At 44.4% G+C, this 20847-nt stretch overlaps 1 protein-coding gene across 3 annotated transcripts in view; it reads right to left on the bottom strand.

Moving 5' to 3' along the window:
• LOC139754654 (uncharacterized) overlaps positions 1–20847 on the bottom strand; it is a 313149-nt gene that overhangs the window by 92293 nt on the left and 200009 nt on the right. For all 3 annotated transcript variants that reach the window (XM_071672184.1, XM_071672183.1, XM_071672185.1), the window contains exon 5: positions 1945–2166. In XM_071672184.1, coding sequence (XP_071528285.1) covers positions 1945–2166 — 222 coding nt within the window. The remainder of the gene's footprint in view (positions 1–1944; positions 2167–20847) is intronic.

Here is a 20847-nt window from a genome sequence, read left to right as displayed (position 1 = left end):
CTTTGTGTGTATATATATTTATACGTTGAAATGTATAGGTATGTATATTTGTGTGTGTGGACGTGTATGTGGGTGGGTTGGGCCATTCTTTCGTCTGTTTCCTTGGGCTACCACGCTGGCCTGGGAGACAGCGAAAAAGTATGATAATTATAATAATAATAATAATGATAATAATAATGATAATAATAATAATAATAATAGTAATAATAATGATAATAATAATAATAATAATAGTAATAATAATGATAATAATAATAATAATAAGGATAATAATGATAAATGATAATAATAATAATAATAATAATAATAATAATAATAATATATATATATATATATATATATATATATATATATATATATATATATATATATATATATATATATATTATCCCTGGGGATAGGGGAGAAAGAATACTTCCCACGTATTCCCTGCGTGTCGTAGAAGGCGACTAAAAGGGGAGGGAGCGGGGGGCTGGAAATCCTCCCCTCTCGTTTTTTTTAATTTTCCAAAAGAAGGAACAGAAAATTGGGCCAGGTGAGGGTATTCCCTCAAAGGCCCAGTCCTCTGTTCTTAACGCTACCTCGCTAATGCGGGAAATGGCGAATAGTTTGAAAGAAAGAAAAGATATATATATATATATATATATATATATATATATATATATATATATATATATATATATATATATATATATATAGTTCAACTAACAGGGTCAGGAGACACCTTGATGTTGTTGCCAGACTCTGGCTATAGATATGCACGGGAGTTTGCCTCTAGTGTTGACAATGAAGAGACCTTATGTAAATCATGCCAGCGTGGGACTCCCACAGTCTGCAGTATTATCTTCCTGGCTGTTGTAAGTTTAGAGATGATTCTTACCGAATATTACAAGATATGTGGAAGCATTTCCTCCAAACAAGTGTTCTCTCTCAGATCCTGGCAAAGTATCCTGTCTTTGGTTAATGTAAATTGTTTACCTGTTAGGTTTCTTGATAAATGATCCAGTCATAGTTGTCATACACGATAAGTGATCCAATCATAGTTGTTAAACTCGATGAATGATCCAATCATAGTTATCAAACTCGATAAATGATCCAATCATAGTTGTTAAACTCGATGAATGATCCAATCATAGTTATCAAACTCGATAAATGATCCAATCATAGTTGTTAAACTCGATGAATGATCCAATCATAGTTATCAAACTCGATAAATGATCCAATCATAGTTGTTAAACTCGATGAATGATCCAATCATAGTTATCAAACTCGATAAATGATCCAATCCTAGTTATCAAACTCGATAGATGATCCAATCCTAGTTGTCAAACTCGATAAATGATCCAATCCTAGTTGTCAAACTCGACAGATGATCCAATCCTAGTTGTCAAACTCGATAAATGATCCAATCCTAGTTGTCAAACTCGATGAATGATCCAATCCTAGTTATCAAACTCGACAGATGATCCAATCCTAGTTGTCAAACTAGATAAATGATCCAATCCTAGTTGTCAAACTAGATAAATGATCCAATCCTAGTTGTCAAACTCGATAAATGATCCAATCCTAGTTGTCAAACTCGATAGATGATCCAATCCTAGTTGTCAAACTAGATAAATGATCCAATCCTAGTTGTCAAACTAGATAAATGATCCAATCCTAGTTGTCAAACTCGATAAATGATCCAATCCTAGTTGTTAAACCCTAATATAAACACTTATCGTTTAAACTGCAGAACAATTACTTCGACGCTTACCCAATCCTTGTGAACATTTCGCTCTGACATTGTCACCCCCGATACACGTGCTCCTGAGACATAGCCCGGGTCCCTTGGCGTCACATGTGTGCTCTGTGTCCTCCGCTGCGCCGCCGGCAGCCACACATAATAACCCAGGCTTCTCTTACGTCACCTGAGATAACAGTACCCAAGAGGGAGAATATTACCTGGTAAGCGGCGGTTCGCATGAACTGCTTGGCCGGGTGACTCCAGATAGCAGGGACGGTGATGACCCAGCGGACGTCCTCCTCGAGCACAGCCACGCCAGCCTGGTCGCTCAGCTCCCGCAGGGCGTGGTCGCGGAAGTACCTCAGCGCGTACGTGAAGATCTCCAGCGCCGGGACCTTCCTCCCGTTGGCCGCCTCCAGTAGGGTCTCGCGGCTCAGGGTCTGCGAGAGACACTTCGTTAAATACGACCAGAAAATTGTGGTCTCATTTTGCTGCCTTATGATTTACACACACACACACACACACACACACACACACACACACACACACACACACACACACACATATATATATATATATATATATATATATATATATATATATATATATATATATATATATATATATATTTTTTTTTTATTATACTTTGTCGCTGTCTCCCGCGTTTGCGAGGTAGCGCAAGGAAACAGACGAAAGAAATGGCCCAACCCCCCCCCCCCATACACATGTATATACATACGTCCACACACGCAAATATACATACCTACACAGCTTTCCATGGTTTACCCCATACGCTTCACATGCCCTGCTTCAATCCACTGACAGCATGTCAACCCCGGTATACCACATCGCTCCAATTCACTCTATTCCTTGCCCTCCTTTCACCCTCCTGCATGCTCAGGCCCCGATCACACAAAATCTTTTTCACTCCATCTTTCCACCTCCAATTTGGTCTCCCTCTTCTCCTTGTTCCCTCCACCTCCGACACATATATCCTCTTGGTCAATCTTTCCTCACTCATCCTCTCCATGTGCCCAAACCACTTCAAAACACCCTCTTCTGCTCTCTCAACCACGCTCTTTATTTCCACACATCTCTCTTACCCTTACGTTACTCACTCGATCAAACCACCTCACACCACACATTGTCCTCAAACATCTCATTTCCAGCACATCCATCCTCCTGCGCACAACTCTATCCATAGCCCACGCCTCGCAACCATACAACATTGTTGGAACCACTATTCCTTCAAACATACCCATTTTTGCTTTCCGAGATAATGTTCTCGACTTCCACACATTTTTCAAGGCTCCCAGGATTTTCGCCCCCTCCCCCACCCTATGATCCACTTCCGCTTCCATGTTTCCATCCGCTGCCAGATCCACTCCCAGATATCTAAAACACTTCACTTCCTCCAGTTTTTCTCCATTCAAACTCACCTCCCAATTGACTTGACCCTCAACCCTACTGTATCTAATAACCTTGCTCTTATTCACATTCACTCTTAACTTTCTTCTTCCACACACTTTTCCAAACTCAGTCACCAGCTTCTGCAGTTTCTCACATGAATCAGCCACCAGCGCTGTATCATCAGCGAACAACAACTGACTCACTTCCCAAGGTCTCTCATCCCCAACAGACTTCATACTTGCCCCTCTTTCCAAAACTCTTGCATTTACCTCCCTAACAACCCCATCCATAAACAAATTAAACAACCATGGAGACATCACACACCCCTGCCGCAAACCTACATTCACTGAGAACCAATCACTTTCCTCTCTTCCTACACGTACACATGCCTTACATCCTCGATAAAAACTTTTCACTGCTTCTAACAACTTTCCTCCCACACCATATATTCTTAATACCTTCCACAGAGCATCTCTATCAACTCTATCATATGCCTTCTCCAGATCCATAAATGCTACATACAAATCCATCCATATATATATATATATATATATATATATATATATATATATATATATATATATATATATTTATTTATTTTGCTTTGTCGCTGTCTCCCGCGTTTGCGAGGTAGCGCAAGGAAACATACGAAAGAAATGGCCCAACCCACCCCCATACACAATGTATATACATACACGTCCACACACGTAAATATACATACCTATACATCTCAATGTACACATATATATACACACACACAGACACATACATATATACCCATGCACACAATTCACACTGTCTGCCTTTATTCATTCTCATCGCCACCTCGCCACACATGGAATACCATCCCCCTCCCCCCTCATGTGTACGAGGTAGCACTAGGAAAAGACAACAAAGGCCCCATTCGTTCACACTCAGTCTCTAGCTGTCATGCAATAATGCCCGAAACCACAGCTCCCTTTCCACATCCCGGCCCCACACAACTTTCCATGGTTTACCCCATACGCTTCACATGCCCTGATTCAATCCACTGACAGCACGTCAACCCCGGTATACCACATCGATCCAATTCACTCTATTCCTTGCACGCCTTTCACCCTCCTGCATGTTCAGGCCCCGATCACACAAAATCTTTTTCACTCCATCTTTCCACCTCCAATTTGGTCTCCCACTTCTCCTCGTTCCCTCCACCTCCGACACATATATCCTCTTGGTCAATCTTTCCTCACTCATTCTCTCCATGTGCCCAAACCATTTCAAAACACCCTCTTCTGCTCTCTCAACCACGCTCTTTTTATTTCCACACATCTCTCTTACCCTTACATTACTTACTCGATCAAACCACCTCACACCACACATTGTCCTCAAACATCTCATTTCCAGCACATCCACCCTCCTGCGCACAACTCTATCCATAGCCCACGCCTCGCAACCATACAACATTGTTGGAACCACTATTCCTTCAAACATACCCATTTTTGCTTTCCGAGATAATGTTCTCGACTTCCACACATTCTTCAAGGCTCCCAGGATTTTCGCCCCCTCCCCCACCCTATGATTCACTTCCGCTTCCATGGTTCCATCCGCTGCCAGATCCACTCCCAGATATGTATGCTCATATATCCACTATTACTCATCTCAACATGACAGAGTTAAATTATCATCATTTCAATCTATGTTCCTTAGGGCATTACGTATTTGCAGTCCAGAGTTTATTGATGATGAGTTTGAGAAGATATATTCTATTGGATCTAAGATAAAGTACCCTAGATCTTTCACTGATAAATTCCTTAAGTTAGCAAAGAAATCATTTTATAGAGTTGAGCCCAAACCTCCCATTGACACCAAGAATCTTTTAGTTCTCCCTTTTGATAATAATTTCACTCTGCTTCCCATGTTGCTTAAATCCTTTAATGTAAATGTTGCCTTTAGCAACAATAATACCATAAAGAATATCTTAATCAGGAATTCACCAGAAAATTCTCTTGGTTGCATCTATAAAGTTCCTTGTGGAAACTGTGATGAATTTTATGTTGGTCAGACTGGTAAAGATCTTTCTGTTAGACTTAAGTAACATGAATATAGTATAAGAACGGGACAAGAATAAAATGCAAACGCGGGAGACATATATATATTATCTATGTTTATTATACTTTGTTGCTGTCTCCCGCGTCAGCGAGGTAGCGCAAGGAAACAGACGAAAGAAATGGCCCAACCCACACCCATACACATGTATATACATACACGTCCACACACGCAAATATACATACCTACACAGCTTTCCATGGTTTACCCCTGACGCTTCACATGCCCTGATTCAATCCACTGACAGCACGTCAACCCCGGTATACCACATCGATCCAATTCACTCTATTCCTTGCCCTCCTTTCACCCTCCTGCATGTTCAGGCCCCGATCACACAAAATCTTTTTCACTCCATCTTTCCACCTCCAATTTGGTCTCCCACTTCTCCTCGTTCCCTCCACCTCCGACACATATATCCTCTTGGTCAATCTTTCCTCACTCATTCTCTCCATGTGCCCAAACCATTTCAAAACACCCTCTTCTGCTCTCTCAACCACGCTCTTTTTATTTCCACATATCTCTCTTACCCTTACATTCCTTACTCGATCAAACCACCTCACACCACACATTGTCCTCAAACATCTCATTTCCAGCACATCCACCCTCCCTCGCACAACTCTATCCATAGCCCACGCCTCGCAACCATACAACATTGTTGGAACCACTATTCCTTCAAACATACCCATTTTTGCTTTCCGAGATAATGTTCTCGACTTCCACACATTCTTCAAGGCTCCCAGGATTTTCGCCCCCTCCCCCACCCTCTGATCCACTTCCGCTTCCATGGTTCCATCCGCTACCAGATCCACTCCCAGATATCTAAAACACTTTACTTCCTCCAGTTTTTCTCCATTCAAACTTACCTCCCAATTGACTTGACCCTCAACCCTACTGCTCTTCCCCAATCTGATGCTCTGTACATGCCTTCACCCTCTCAATCAATACCCTCCCATATAATTTCCCAGGAATACTCAACAAACTTATACCTCTGAAATTTGAGCACTCACTCTTATCCCCTTTGCCTTTGTGCAATGGCACTATGCACGCATTCCGCCAATCCTCAGGCACCTCACCATGAGTCATACATACATTAAATAACCTTACCAACCAGTCAATAATACAGTCACCCCCTTTTTTAACGTATACATATATAAACATACAGAGACATATACATATATACACATGTACATGCAGAATCTGCTACGTAAAACTTCCTATACTAGGTAGATAGACTGCTCATGTGCTTATCCAAAGCATAGAAGGATCCAGCCCTACCTTGATTTTAAGCTCTGTTGTTTTTCGTCAACAGACTACCACTATGATTCCCAAGCTATGTGATTCCTCAACTTTATATATTTCCAGCCGAATGTGGCAGCCTGAATTCAATAAACCGTTCTTTATCAATTGATTTATTCGTACGAACAATTTTTACGAAGATCTTAACAGACGAGCGTATGCAAGACAATATTACGAAATTAGGAAACACGTGAAGCAGAGAATGAGCAAGATGCACAGAGTTAGATTTATGCCAAGTGCTACAGCATTCCCCTCACTGAGACTGACTCTCGTATCGCTTACTGTTCACAGAGGAAACTTAAAGGGACAGTTTTGAAGAACAGTTGATGAAACTGACCTTTCTACTAAGGAGCATTAGTGTACCACGTGCTGAGTTCACCCTAGTATACGGCATGTCGAGTACACACTGGTATACTACTTGCTGAGTTTATGCAAATGAGAGTTGGGGTGAGAGAGTATCATTAAATTTTAGGTAGGATAAAAAGATGTTTTGGAAGGAGGTAAATAAAGTGCGTAAGACAAGAGAACAAATGGGAAAATCGGTGAAGGGGCCTAATGGGGAGGTAATAACAAGTAGTGGCGATGTGAGGAGATGGAGTGAGTATTTTGAAGGTTTGTTGAACGTGTTTGATGGTAGAGTGCCAGTAATAGGGTGTTTTGGTCGAGCTGGTGTGCGAAGTGAGAGGGTAAGGGAGAATGGTTTGGTAAACACAAGAGGTAGTGAAAGCTTTGCAGAAGATGAAAGCCGGCAAGGCGGCTGGTTTGGATGGTATTGCGGTGGAATTTATTAAAAAAGGGGGTGACTGTGTTGTTGACTGGTTGGTTAGGATATTCAATGTATGTATGACTCATGGTGAAGTGCCTGAGGATTGGCGGAATGCATGCATAGTGCCACTGTACAAAGGCAAAGGGGATAAAGGTGAGTGTTCAAATTACAGAGGTATAAATTTGTTGAGTATTCCTGGGAAATTATATGGGAGGGTATTGACTGAGAGGGTAAAGGCATGTACAGAACATTAGATTGGGGAAGAGCAGTGTGGTTTCAGAAGTGGTAGAGGATGTGTGGATCAGATGTTTTCTTTGAAGAATGTATGTGAGAAATACCTAGAAAAATAGGTGGATTTGTACGTAGCATTTTTGGATCTGGAGAAGGCATATGATAGGGTTGATAGAGATGCTTTGTGGAAGGTATTAAAAGTATATGGTGTGGGTGGTAAGTTGCTAGAAGCAGTGAAAAGTTTTTATCGAGGATGTAAGGCAAGTGTACGAGTAGGAAGAGAGGAAAGTGATTGGTTCCCAGTGAATGTCGGTTTGCGGCAGGGGTGCGTGATGTCTCCATGGTTGTTTGATTTCTTTATGGATGGGGTTGCTAGGGAGGTGAATGCAAGTGTTTTGAAGAGAGGGCAAGTATGCAGTCTGTTGTGGATGAAAGAGCTTGGAAAGTGAGTCAGTTGTTGCTCGCTGATGATACAGCGCTGATGGCTGATTCGGGTGAGTAATTGCAGAAGTTGGTGACTGAGTTTGGTAAAGTGTGTGAAAGAAGAAAGCTGCGAGTAAATGTGATTTAGAGCAAGGTTATTAATTTCAGTAGGGTTGAGGGACAAGTTAATTGGGAGGTAAGTTTGAATGAAGAAAATCTGGAGGAAGTGTAGTGCTTTAGTGGACTTAGCAGCGGATGGAATCATGGAAGTGGAAGTGAGTCACGGAGTGGGGAGGTTCTGGGAGCATTGAAGAATGTGTGGAAGGCGAGTGCGTTATCTCGGAGAGCAAAAATGGGTATGTTTGAAGGGATAGTGGTTCCAACAATGTTATATGGTTGCGAGGCTTGGGCTATAGATAGGGTTGTGCGGAGGAGGGTGGATGTGTTGGGAATGAAATGTTTGAGGACAACATATGGTGTGAGGTGGATTGATCGAGTAAATAATGAGAGGGTAAGAGAGATGTTTGGTAATAAAAAGTGTCTGGTTGAGAGCAGAACAGCGTGTATTGAAATGGTTTGGTCACATGGAGAGAATGACTAAGGAAAGATGGAGGGAACGAGGAAAAGTGAGAGACCAAATTGGAGGTGGAAGGATGGAGTGAAAAAGGTTTTGAGCGATCGGGGCCTGAAGATACAGGAAGGTGAAAGGCGTGCAAGTGATAGAGTGAATTGGAACGATGTGGTATACCGGGGTGGACATGCTGTCAGTGGATTGAACCAGGGCATGTGAAGCGTTTGGGGTAAAGAATGGAAAGTTTTGTGGGGCCTAGATATGGAAAGGGGGATGTGGTTTGTGGCGGAGTGGCGACCGGAACGGATGGGGGCAGCAAGTGTGAGTTTGTCCATGTGAATATATGTATATGTCTGTGTATGTGTATCTATGTATACGTTGAAATGTATAGGAATGTATATGTGCGTGTGTGGGCGTTTATGTATATACATGTGTATGTGGGTGGGTTCGGCCATTCTTTCGTCTGTTTCCTTGGGCTACCTCGGTAACGCGGGATACAGACGAAAGAATGGCCCAACTCACCCACATACACATGTATATACACACACGTCCACACACGCACATATACATATCTATACATCTCAACGAATATATATATATATATATATATATATATATATATATATATATATATATATATATATATATATATATATATATATATATATATATATATATACACACACACACAGACATATACATATATATACACATGTACATAATCCATACTGTCTGCCCTTTATTCATTTTCGTCGCCACGCCGCCACACATGAAATGACAGCTCCCCCTCCCCCCGCATGTGTGCGAGGTAGGGCTAGGAAAAGACAACAAAGGCCACATTCGTTCACATTCAGTCTCTAGCTGTCATGTATGATGCACCGAAACCACATCCCCCTTTCCATACCTAGGCCCCACAAAACTTTTCATGGTTTACCCCAGACGCTTCACATGCCCTGGTTCAATCCATTGACAGCACGTCGACCCCGGTATACCACATCGTTCCAATTCACTCTATTCCTTGCACGCCTTTCACCCTCCTGCACATTCAGGCCCCGATCACTCAAAATCTTTTTCACCCCATCTTTCCACCTCCAATTTGGTCTCCCACTTCTCCTCCTTCCCTCCACCTCTGACACATATATTATCTTTGTCAATGTTTCCTCCCTCATTCTCTCCATGTGACCAAACCATTTCAAAACACTCTCTTCTGCTCTTTCAACCACACTCTTTTTATTACCACACATCTCTCTTACCCTTTCATTACTTACTCGATCAAACCACCTCACACCACATATTGTCCTCAAACATTTCACTTCCAGCACATCCACCCTCCTCTGCACAACTCTATCTATACCCCACGCCTCGCAACCATATAACATTGTTGGAACTACTATTCCTTCAAACATACCCATTTTTGCTTTCCAAGATAACGTTCTCGACTTCCACACATTTTTCAAGGCTCCTAGAACTTTCGCCACCTCCCCCAACCTAAGATTCACTTCCGCTTCCATGGTTCCATCCGCTGCCAAATCCACTCCCAGATATCTAAAACACTTCACTTCCTCCAGTTTTTCTCCATTCAAACATACCTCCCAACTGACTTGTTCCCCAACCCTAGTGTACCTAATAACCTTGCTCTTATTCACATTTACTCTCAGCTTTCTTCTTTCACACACTTTACCAAACTCAGTCACCAGCTTCTGCAGTTTCTCACCCGAATTAGCCACCAGCGATGTATCATTAGCGAACAACGACTGACCCACTTCCCAAGCTCTCTCATCCACAACAGACTGCATACTTGCCCCCTCTCTCCAAAACTCTTGCATTCACCTCCCTAACAACCCCATCCATAAACAAATTGAACAACCATGGAGACATCACACCCCCCTGCCGCAAACCAACATTCACTGAGAACCAATCACTTTCCTCACTTCCTACTCTTACACATGTCTTACATCCTTGATAAAAATTTTCACTGCTCCTAACAACTTGCCTCCCACACCATATATTATTAATACCTTCCACAGAGCATCTCTATCAACTCTATCAAATGCCTTCTCCAGATCCATAAATGCTACATACAAATCCATTTGCTTTTCCAAGTATTTTTCACATACATTCTTCAAAGCAAACACCTAATCCACACATCCTCTACCACTTCTGAAACCACACTGCTCTTCCCCAGTCTGAAGCTCGGTACATGCCTTCATCCTCTCAGTCAATATCCTCCCATATAATTTCCCAGTAATACTCAACAAACTTATACCTCTGCATTCTGAGCACTCACTTTTATCCTATTTGCCTTTGTACAATGGCACTATGCAAGCATTCCGCCAATCCTCAGGTACCTCACCATGAGTCATACATACATTAAATAACCTTACTAACCAGTCAACAATACATTCACCCCCTTTTTTTTTTAATGAATTCCACTGCAATACCATCCAAACCCGCGGACTTGCCGGCTTTCATCTTCCTCAAAGCTTTTACTACCTCTTCTCTGTTTGCCAAATCGTTTTCCCTAACCCTCTCACTTTGCACACTTCTTCATCCCACCACTCACTACCCTTTTCTAATCTGCTCACATCCCACGCTTCTCATGCCACAAGCATCTTTTGCGCAAGCCATCACTGCTTCCCTAAATTCATCCAATTCCTCCCCCACTCCCCTTACGACCTTTGTTCTCACCTTTTTCCATTCTGTACTCAGTCTCTCCTGGTACTTCCTCACACAAGTCTCCTTCCCAAGCTCACTTACTCTCACCACTCTTCACCCCAACATTCTCTCTTCTTTTCTGAAAACCTCTACAAATCTTCACCTTCGCCTCCATATATATATATATATATATATATATATATATATATATATATATATATATATATATATATATATATATATATATATATATATATATATATGCCATTTGAGTTGGATGTCACTTTATGTCAGATATAAAGATGACAAGCAAGAAAGGCCTGTATTCTCGAGCCAATGCAGTATGTCTTCCTCCATACCCACTTTGAATATCTACGTCCCCAAGACACGTACGAGGTCTGTGGGAATCAGAGTCAGGATTCTCTGTTAGCAAATGGTGGTAGTTATGGTGCAGAAAAATGGGCTGAGAATGAAAAAAAAGAAATGCGATTGACTCATATAGATGATTTAAACCAGGCCAAATCTCAGATATGATATATGCAGACACTGTGTGCAATGTAACATGACGCCTTTCAGCCTAATGTCCAAGATATGACCCTCCACATCAGGAAAGAAGAAGAAAAAATAATCTCTCTCTTTAGTGAACTTTGTCCCGTATTAAACAACAAAAAATGACCCAAAACATTACAAATTTGTCCCGTGGATTGTGTTCAGTATGTTTAGCTGCTTCTGTGTACTGAGACTGTAAGGTTGGGTGGGTGTTTGGGCCTGAGGCCTGCCAACTACCAGGGTTAACGAGGCCTTTAGCGTCAAGCTACACCCACCCACGGGGGATATCTTTATGACACCTTCTCCTGCTCCTGAAGATTATCCTGAAACCACATACTCTCTCTCTCTCTCTCTCTCTCTCTCTCTCTCTCTCTCTCTCTCTCTCTCTCTCTCTCTCTCTCTCTCTCTCTCTCTCTGTGCATGGGCCCTTCAAGCCCACCAGGAACAACAGCATGAAATATACGGTTTTTGGGTAGGTCGACTTGATCTTCGGGCCGTGGTGTTTAAGGGACGCCTGTTGTAGAAAACCGTGTGTGAAATACAATAAAAAAAGAAAAAAGATGGGGACGGGTATCTTGGTACTGAACCAAAGTACCTGTCTACCAATTTTCAAGTTGGTTGGCTGGCTCCTCTCAATGGAAGGTGTGGCGGGATTCAGCAATCGTTGGGAAACGGAAGAAGCAACAGACCCAAAGGCTATCAACGCCATCTGTCGCGATCGAAACGCATCTTCACTGTACTAAATTCAAAGCTTCATCCACATCGCTCTCGAAAAACGTTTGTTCGCTAAACTCCCGACACCACAGACCTCTCACCTTTCGCTCTTAAGGATCATGTCAAAAGCCAGGATTGGGCTACTCAGTCTTCGGAGGAGAAAAAAAAAATAAAAGGAAAAGAGCAAGAACAATATTTCTACTCCACAAAGACATAATAGGTTCCACTCCATAGGATGGGTGACAGACTGAGTCGCGGCGATTCAATGCTCAAAAGCTATATGTTTGGTGACACGACTCCAGCAGCGCCCCCTCCTGCACCTGGCCGGCAAACAGAGGCCCTTCATGGCTGTTATACCGTCCCTAGGCGGTGTGTGGCCTGTGCTGTACTCGTGGATGGCGTGTGTGGCTGTAGTTGTTGGTGGCGGATGGCGTGTGTGGCCAGTGTGCTGTGGTTGTGAAGTGTGAGTGTTCTCCACGCTGGCCAACGGGTAAAAGGTAGCGACGAGGAACCGATGGCAAGAGCCAGGTACACTTCATCTTGTCAACAACAACCACTTCCCATAACGTCGTCGTCTTCATGAGAAGGCGACGTTGTGGGCACCTGTGGACAAGGACCTTATTCCTAGCTCTTGCTCCGAGTTTAATTCGCTGCCTTTTTTTTTTTTTCAACTTGTCAAGGGAGTGTGTTTGGCCAGTGTTCCGGACGAGGATAGTATGTGTGGTCAGTGTTGCAGACGTGGATGGTATGTGTGGCCAGTGTTGCGGACGTGGATGGTATGTGTGGCCAGTGTTGCGGACGTGGATGGTATGTGTGGCCAGTGTTGCGGACGTGGATGGTATGTGTGGCCAGTGTTGCAGACGAGGATGGTATGTGTGGCCAGTGTTGCGGACGTGGATGGTATGTGTGGCCAGTGTTGCGGACGTGGATGGTATGTGTGGCCAGTGTTGCAGACGAGGATGGTATGTGTGGCCAGTGTTGCGGACGTGGATGGTATGTGTGGCCAGTGTTGCGGACGTGGATGGTATGTGTGGCCAGTGTTGCGGACGTGGATGGTATGTGTGGCCAGTGTTGCGGACGTGGATGGTATGTGTGGCCAGTGTTGCGGACGTGGATGGTATGTGTGGCCAGTGTTGCGGACGTGGATGGTATGTGTGGCCAGTGTTGCGGATGGTATATAGTGTGGCCAGTGTTGTAGTTGTAGCTACAGATCACTGGGGTCCTAACGGGGATGTTTGTGTTGGTGGAGGAGATCAGGAACTTGCACATTACTGTGGTAAGAGGAGGAAGGCAGGGAGGTACTTCAAAAATAGACACTACAAACTTATCATGTAACTAAGGAGACGTAAGTAATGTCAGTCATGGTAGTGCACTTTACTACTATAACAAGTAAATCATTCCATACATTAACAGTCGTGTTGAAGGTAAAACGTATACCTGCAAGTTTATGTTCATTACTGCCAGTGAAAGCAGACGATTCTGCCCTTAGGTAGCTTGATTGACCAAGATCATCAACACTATTGATGATTTTGAATACCTGCATTTGAATGCCTCTAAACATTCTCTTTTCTAAGTTGAATCGGTCGAGGTCATAGGATTTGTTTCTCAGTCCAGGAATCATCTTGGTAGCTCGGCTCAGCACTCTCTGCACTCTATCTCTTGTTTTCAAGTCGGGCGACCCAAACTGAACACAGCATTCACGACGGGGACGCAATACTGACACGTTAAGGCGTGGCGATACTTTACCTGAACTTGAATTTGATAATCCTGCCTGTGAATCCGAGAATTATCTTCGCCCGTACATGAATTTTGAACATCATAGATTATCACACACAAACCTTTATCCTCAAGTACCTTGCTCTATAGCTCAAGAGAATTCATACTGTAGCTTGTCTTCTCATTTCTACCATCAATATGTAATACTTTGCACTTTTCGTTATGATAGTTAGTTTGCCCTATCTGACACCTGGGCATCAGTTTGTCTATGTCTGGTTGAAACTATAGATATCTCATTTCTGTTGTATGTTTTTTTCCCGACTGAGTCTTATCTGCGAATTTCGATATCTTATAACGCAGCCCATATCAACATCATTTACATATGAGAAAGAGAACCGGTCCCAAGACTGATCCTTGTGGCACACCACTTGTTACGTCCAAATATTCTGAGGCTCGACCAGTAATCACTCCTCTTGTTTATGGCCAGTCAACCAATCTCCCAAACCAATGAAGTACAATCCCATCTGTCTCAAGTGACGGAACTTTATACAAGAATTTTTGAGAATCTAAATGAATGACAGCAACTGTTTTACCTTCATCATACATTTTCAGTGTATCGTGAAATATATCAAGCAGATTTCCCAGACATGAACGATTCCGTCGAAAGCCATGCTGGATGGTGTGTGTGGCTAGTGTTGTGGTTGTGGATGGCGTGTGTGGTTAATGCTGTGAGTGTGGATGGTATGTGTAGCTAGTGTTGTGGTTGTGGATGGTGTGTGTGGTTAATGTTGTGGTTGTGGGTGGTGTGTGTGGCTAATGTTGTGGTTGTGGATGGTGTGTGTGGCTAATGTTGTGGTTGTGGATGGTGTGCGTGGCTAGTGTTGTGGGTGTGGATGGTGTGTGTGGCTAGTGTTGTGGGTGTGGATGGTGTGCGTGGCTAGTGTTGTGGGTGTGGATAGTGTGTGTGGTTAATGTTGTGGTTGTGGATGGTGTGTGTGTGTGTGTCGCTAGTGTTGTGGGTGTGGATGGTGTGCGTGGCTAGTGTTGTGGGTGTGGATGGTGTGCGTGGCTAGTGTTGTGGTGTGGATGGTGTGCGTGGCTAGTGTTGTGGTTGTGGATGGTGTGCGTGGCTAGTGTAGTGGTTGTGGATGGTGTGTGTGTGTGTGTGGCTAGTGTCGTGGGTGTGGATGGTGAGTGTGGCTAGTGATGTGGGTGTGGATGGTGTGCGTGGCTAGTGTTGTGGTTGTGGATGGTGTGCGTGGCTAGTGTTGTGGTTGTGGATGGTGTGTGTGTGTGTGTGGCTAGTGTTGTGGGTGTGGATGGTGTGTGTGGCTAGTGTTGTGGTTGTGGATGGTGTGTGTGTGTGTGGATGGTGTGTGTGGTTAATGTTGTTGTTGTGGATGGTGTGTGTGTGTGTGTGGCTAGTGTTGTGGATGTGGATGGTGTGCGTGGCTAGTGTTGTGGCTGTGGATGGTGTGTGTGGCTAGTGTTGTGGTTGTGGATGGTGTGTGTGTGTGTGTGTGGCTAGTGTTGTGGGTGTGGATGGTGTGCGTGGCTAGTGTTGTGGTTGTGGATGGTGTGTGTGTGTGTGTGTGTGGCTAGTGTTGCGGGTGTGGATGGTGTGTGTGGTTAATGTTGTGGTTGTGGATGGTGTGTGTGTGTGTGTGGCTAGTGTTGTGGTTGTGGATGGTGTGTGTGGCTAGTGTTGTGGTTGTGGATGGTGTGTGTGTGTGTGTGGCTAGTGTTGTGGTTGTGGATAGTGTGTGTGGCTAGTGTTGTGGATGTGGATGGTGTGCGTGGCTAGTGTTGTGGTTGTGGATGGTGTGTGTGGCTAGTGTTGTGGTTGTGGATGGTGTGTGTGTGTGTGTGGCTAGTGTTGTGGGTGTGGATGGTGTGCGTGGCTAGTGTTGTGGTTGTGGATAGTGTGTGTGGCTAGTGTTGTGGTTGTGGATAGTGTGTGGAGCCGGTGTTACGGCCGTGGACGGAGTGCACTGGAAGGCAACAGGTGGCAGTGGCCGGGCTGGCTGACACCACCTCATCAAACTTTACTAGGTGGCTGGCGGTCCCTCTACCCTGTGAGGTCAGGACCTGCAGAACACTGTGCTACCCAGTGTAGTCACCTCCCACAGTAACCTGAAGAACACTGTGCTACCCAGTGTAGTCACCTCCCACAGTAACCTGAAGAACACTGTGCTACCCAGTGTAGTCACCTCCCACAGTAACCTGAAGAGCACTGTGCTACCCAGTGTAGTCAACTCCCACAGTAACCTGAAGAACACTGTGCTACCCAGTGTAGTCACCTCCCACAGTAACCTGAAGAGCACTGTGCTACCCAGTGCAGTCACCTCCCACAGTAACCTGAAGAACACTGTGCTACCTAGTGTAGTCACCTCCCACAATAACTCTACACGAATGTCTATTTCCGAAGCTGGTCATTTCTGATGAGCCATTTATGTGACACAGTCAACATCTTTGATGTGAATCACCTTTTAAATGGCAAAAAAAAAAAAAAAAATCCCCCTTTACGATAATATCTGCCTGAAAGGCGTTGGGAACAGAAAGTATAGTGTTACTTCGTCTGTTGATATGCTGGACGTATCACATTCAGCTCACGTTCGCTGAGCAAAGTTTCTTGGGTACTTCACGTTGCGCGCTGCCAACACCGAGATGCTGCTGGATACGGGAGGAGGCGATGGTAACTGACCCCAGGAGATAGATGGTTCCACTACACACAAAAATGATCCCTCTCAAACAATGCATTGCTAATAGTTTTTATTCTATTTTATTTGTGTGTGTGTGTGTGTGTGTGTGTGTGTGTGTGTGTGTGTGTGTGTGTGTGTGTGTGTGAGTGTGTGTGTGTGTGTGTGTGTGTGTGTGTGTGTGTGTGTGTGTGTGTAGAATTTCATTGTCAGAGAACAGTCGGTTTGTAGTTTCCTTGTACAACACACCAGTAGTCCTAACTTACTTCACCTGCCACACCAGCACCTTCCCCTGCTTCACCTGCTGCATTAGTAAGTTCCCTTGCTTCACCTACTGCATTAGTAGGTTCCCCTGCTTCACCTGCTGCATTAATAAGTTCGCTTGCTTCACCTACTGCATTAGCAGGTTCCCCTGCTTCACCTGCTGCATTAGTAAGTTCCCTTGCTTCACCTACTGCATTAGTAAGTTCCCCTGCTTCACCTGCTGCATTAGTAAGTTCCCTTGCTTCACCTACTGCATTAGTAGGTTCCCCTGCTTCACCTGCTGCATTAGTAAGTTCCCTGCTTCACCTACTGCATTAGTAGGTTCCATTGCTTCACCTGCTTCATTAGCAGGTTCCCATGCTTCACCTGCTGCATTAGTAGGTTCCCTTGCTTCACCTACTGCATTAGTGGGTTCCCTTGCTTCACCTGCTGCATTAGTAGGTTCCCTTGCTTCACCTGCTGCATTAGCAGGTTCCCCTGCTTCACCTGCCGCATTAGTAAGTTCCCTTGCTTCACCTGCTGCATTAGCAGGTTCCCCTGCTTCACCTGCTGCATTAGTAGGTTCCCCTGCTTCACCTGCTGCATTAGTAAGTTCCCTGCTTCACCTACTGCATCAGTAGGTTCCATTGCTTCACCTGCTTCATTAGCAGGTTCCCATGCTTCACCTGCTGCATTAGTAGGTTCCCTTGCTTCACCTACTGCATTAGTAGGTTCCCTTGCTTCACCTGCTGCATTAGTAGGTTCCCTTGCTTCACCTGCTGCATTAACAGGTTCCCTTGCTTCACCTGCCGCATTAGTAAGTTCCCTTGCTTCACCTACTGCATTAACAGGTTCCCTTGCTTCACCTGCTGCATTAGTAGGTTCCCTTGCTTCACCTGCTGCATTAGTAGGTTCCCCTGCTTCACCTGCTGCATTAACAGGTTCCCCTGCTTCACTGCCACACCAGCACCTTCCCATGCATCACCTGCTGCATTAGCAGGTTCCCCTGCTTCACCTGCTGCATTAGTAGGTTCCCATGCTTCACCTGCTTCATTAGCAGGTTCCCATGCTTCACCTGCCACACTAGCAGGTTCCTCTGCTCCACCTGTCGTCAACACTCAAGCAGGTGACAGCCACTTGACCTGGAAGGCACCCCAAGTTCATTCAGGAAATCTCACGTTCAAATTTTCTTTACAGAGCACCAGACTGGCCGTTGACTGACCGCTGACTGACCGTTGACTGACCGCTGACTGACCGTTGACTGACTGCTGGCTGACCGTTGACTGACCGCTGACTTGCCGCTGGCTGACCGTTGATTGGCCGCTGGCTGACAGTTGACTGACCGCTGGCTGTCAGCTGACTGCGCGTTAGCAAGCCATTGACTGACCGTTGGCTAACCGTAAACTGATCACGGACGGGCCATATGCTAACAATGTACTAATGGTATAGTGACCATGTGACAACCATCTACATGCCATGTACTTACCATGTACTAACCATGTGCAAAACTTTTACTAACTATGCACTAACCATGTACTAACCATAGAGTAACAGTGTGATAACATGCGCTAACCATGTAACCACGCACTAACCATATACTAACCATGTACAAACCGTGTACTAACTATGTACTAACCGTGTACTAACCATATACTAACCCTGTACTGATCATGTAATGACAGTGTATAAACCATGAACTAACCTTGCATCAACTATGTACTGACCGTGTAGTAACCATGTACTGACCCTGTACTAACCGTGTATCAACCATGTACTAACGATGTACTAAACGTGTATTTACCATATACTAACCGTGTACAACGTACTAACCGTGTACTAACCATGTACGAACGATGTACTAACCGTGTACTAACCATGTACGAATGATGTACTAACCGTGTACTGACCATGTACGAACGATGCACTAACCGTGTACTGACCATGTACGAACGATGTACTAACCGTGTACTGACCATGTACGAACGATGTACTAACCGTGTACTAACCATGTACGAACGATGTACTAACCGTGTACTGACCATGTACGAACGATGCACTAACCGTGTACTGACCATGTACGAACGATGTACTAACCGTGTACTGACCATGTACGAACGATGTACTAACCGTGTACGAACGATGTAATAACCATGTACGAACAATATACTAACCATGTACGAACAATATACGAACAATATACTAACCATGTACGAACAATATACGAACGATGTACTAACCGTGTACTAACCATGTAGGAACAATGTACAAACCGTGTACTAACCATGTACGACTATGCACGAACGATGTACTAACCGTGTATTAACCATGTACGACCATGTACGAACAATGTACTAACCGTGTACTAACCATGTGGTTATCATGTATCAACAATAGGCCGGTAGAAGCAATGGTGTGGTAGAAGCAAGAGGTGAGGCGGGTGTGAGTGGTAGAAGGAAGAAGTGTGGTGGACTGTGGTAGAGGAAAAAGATGTGGTGGGTGGGTGTGGCAGAAGGAAGAGGTGTGGTGAGTGTATGTGGCGGACGGAAGAGGTGTGTGTGTGTGTGTGTGTGTGTGTGTGTGTGGCAGAAGGAAGAGGTGTGGTGAGTGTATGTGGCGGACGGAAGAGGTGTGTGTGTGTGTGTGTGTGTGTGTGTGTGGTAGAAGGAAGAAGTGTGGTGAGTGAGCTCATTAGAAAGAGGAAGTGCGTTGGGTGTGTTGAGGGTGGACGGCCGGCGCCTGATGACATAACAGACCCCGGAAAACACAGCTGCACGTCTGTTACACCTGCCCACCGACACCTCCCGCTACACACACACACACACACACACACGTGCCTCCTCACAGCTTGACCCTACGGATATTCCCTCACTCCTCATGTTCCTCACGGACCATCTTTTTCCATCTATTTCTTTGAGAGACAACGGAACCAGTTGTGGGCTCAGTCTCACAACAGAGAGAGCTCTTTTCAACCTCAGCTTTATCGGCTCAACCTGAGCTTTATCGACTCAACCTGAGCTTTATCGACTCAACCTGAGCTTTATCGACTCAACCTGAGCTTTATCGACTCAACCTGAGCTTTATCGACTCAACTAGAGCTTTATCGGCTTAACCTGAGCTTTATCGACTCAACCTGAGCTTTATCGACTCAACCTGAGCTTTATCGACTCAACTTGAGCTTTATCGACTCAACTAGAGCTTTATCGGCTCAACCTGAGCTTTATCGACTCAACTAGAGCTTTATCGGCTCAACCTGAGCTTTATCGACTCAACTTGAGCTTTATCGACTCAACTAGAGCTTTATCGGCTCAACTTGAGCTTTATCGACTCAACTAGAGCTTTATCGGCTCAACCTGAGCTTTATCGACTCAACTTGAGCTTTATCGACTCAACTAGAGCTTTATCGGCTCAACTTGAGCTTTATCGACTCAACCTGAGCTTTATCGACTCAACTAGAGCTTTATCGGCTCAACTTGAGCTTTATCGACTCAACCTGAGCTTTATCGACTCAACTAGAGCTTTATCGGCTCAACCTGAGCTTTATCGACTCAACTTGAGCTTTATCGACTCAACTAGAGCTTTATCGGCTCAACCTGAGCTTTATCGACTCAACCTGAGCTTTATCGACTCAACTAGAGCTTTATCGGCTCAACTTGAGCTTTATCGACTCAACCTGAGCTTTATCGACTCAACTAGAGCTTTATCGGCTCAACCTGAGCTTTATCGACTCAACTAGAGCTTTATCGGCTCAACCTGAGCTTTATCG

This window comes from Panulirus ornatus, chromosome 17 (assembly GCF_036320965.1).
Source record: "Panulirus ornatus isolate Po-2019 chromosome 17, ASM3632096v1, whole genome shotgun sequence".
In the NCBI taxonomy this organism is placed as follows: domain Eukaryota; kingdom Metazoa; phylum Arthropoda; class Malacostraca; order Decapoda; family Palinuridae; genus Panulirus; species Panulirus ornatus.
Note: the sequence above shows the minus strand (reverse complement) of the source record. Positions and strands in the feature narration are given on the sequence as shown.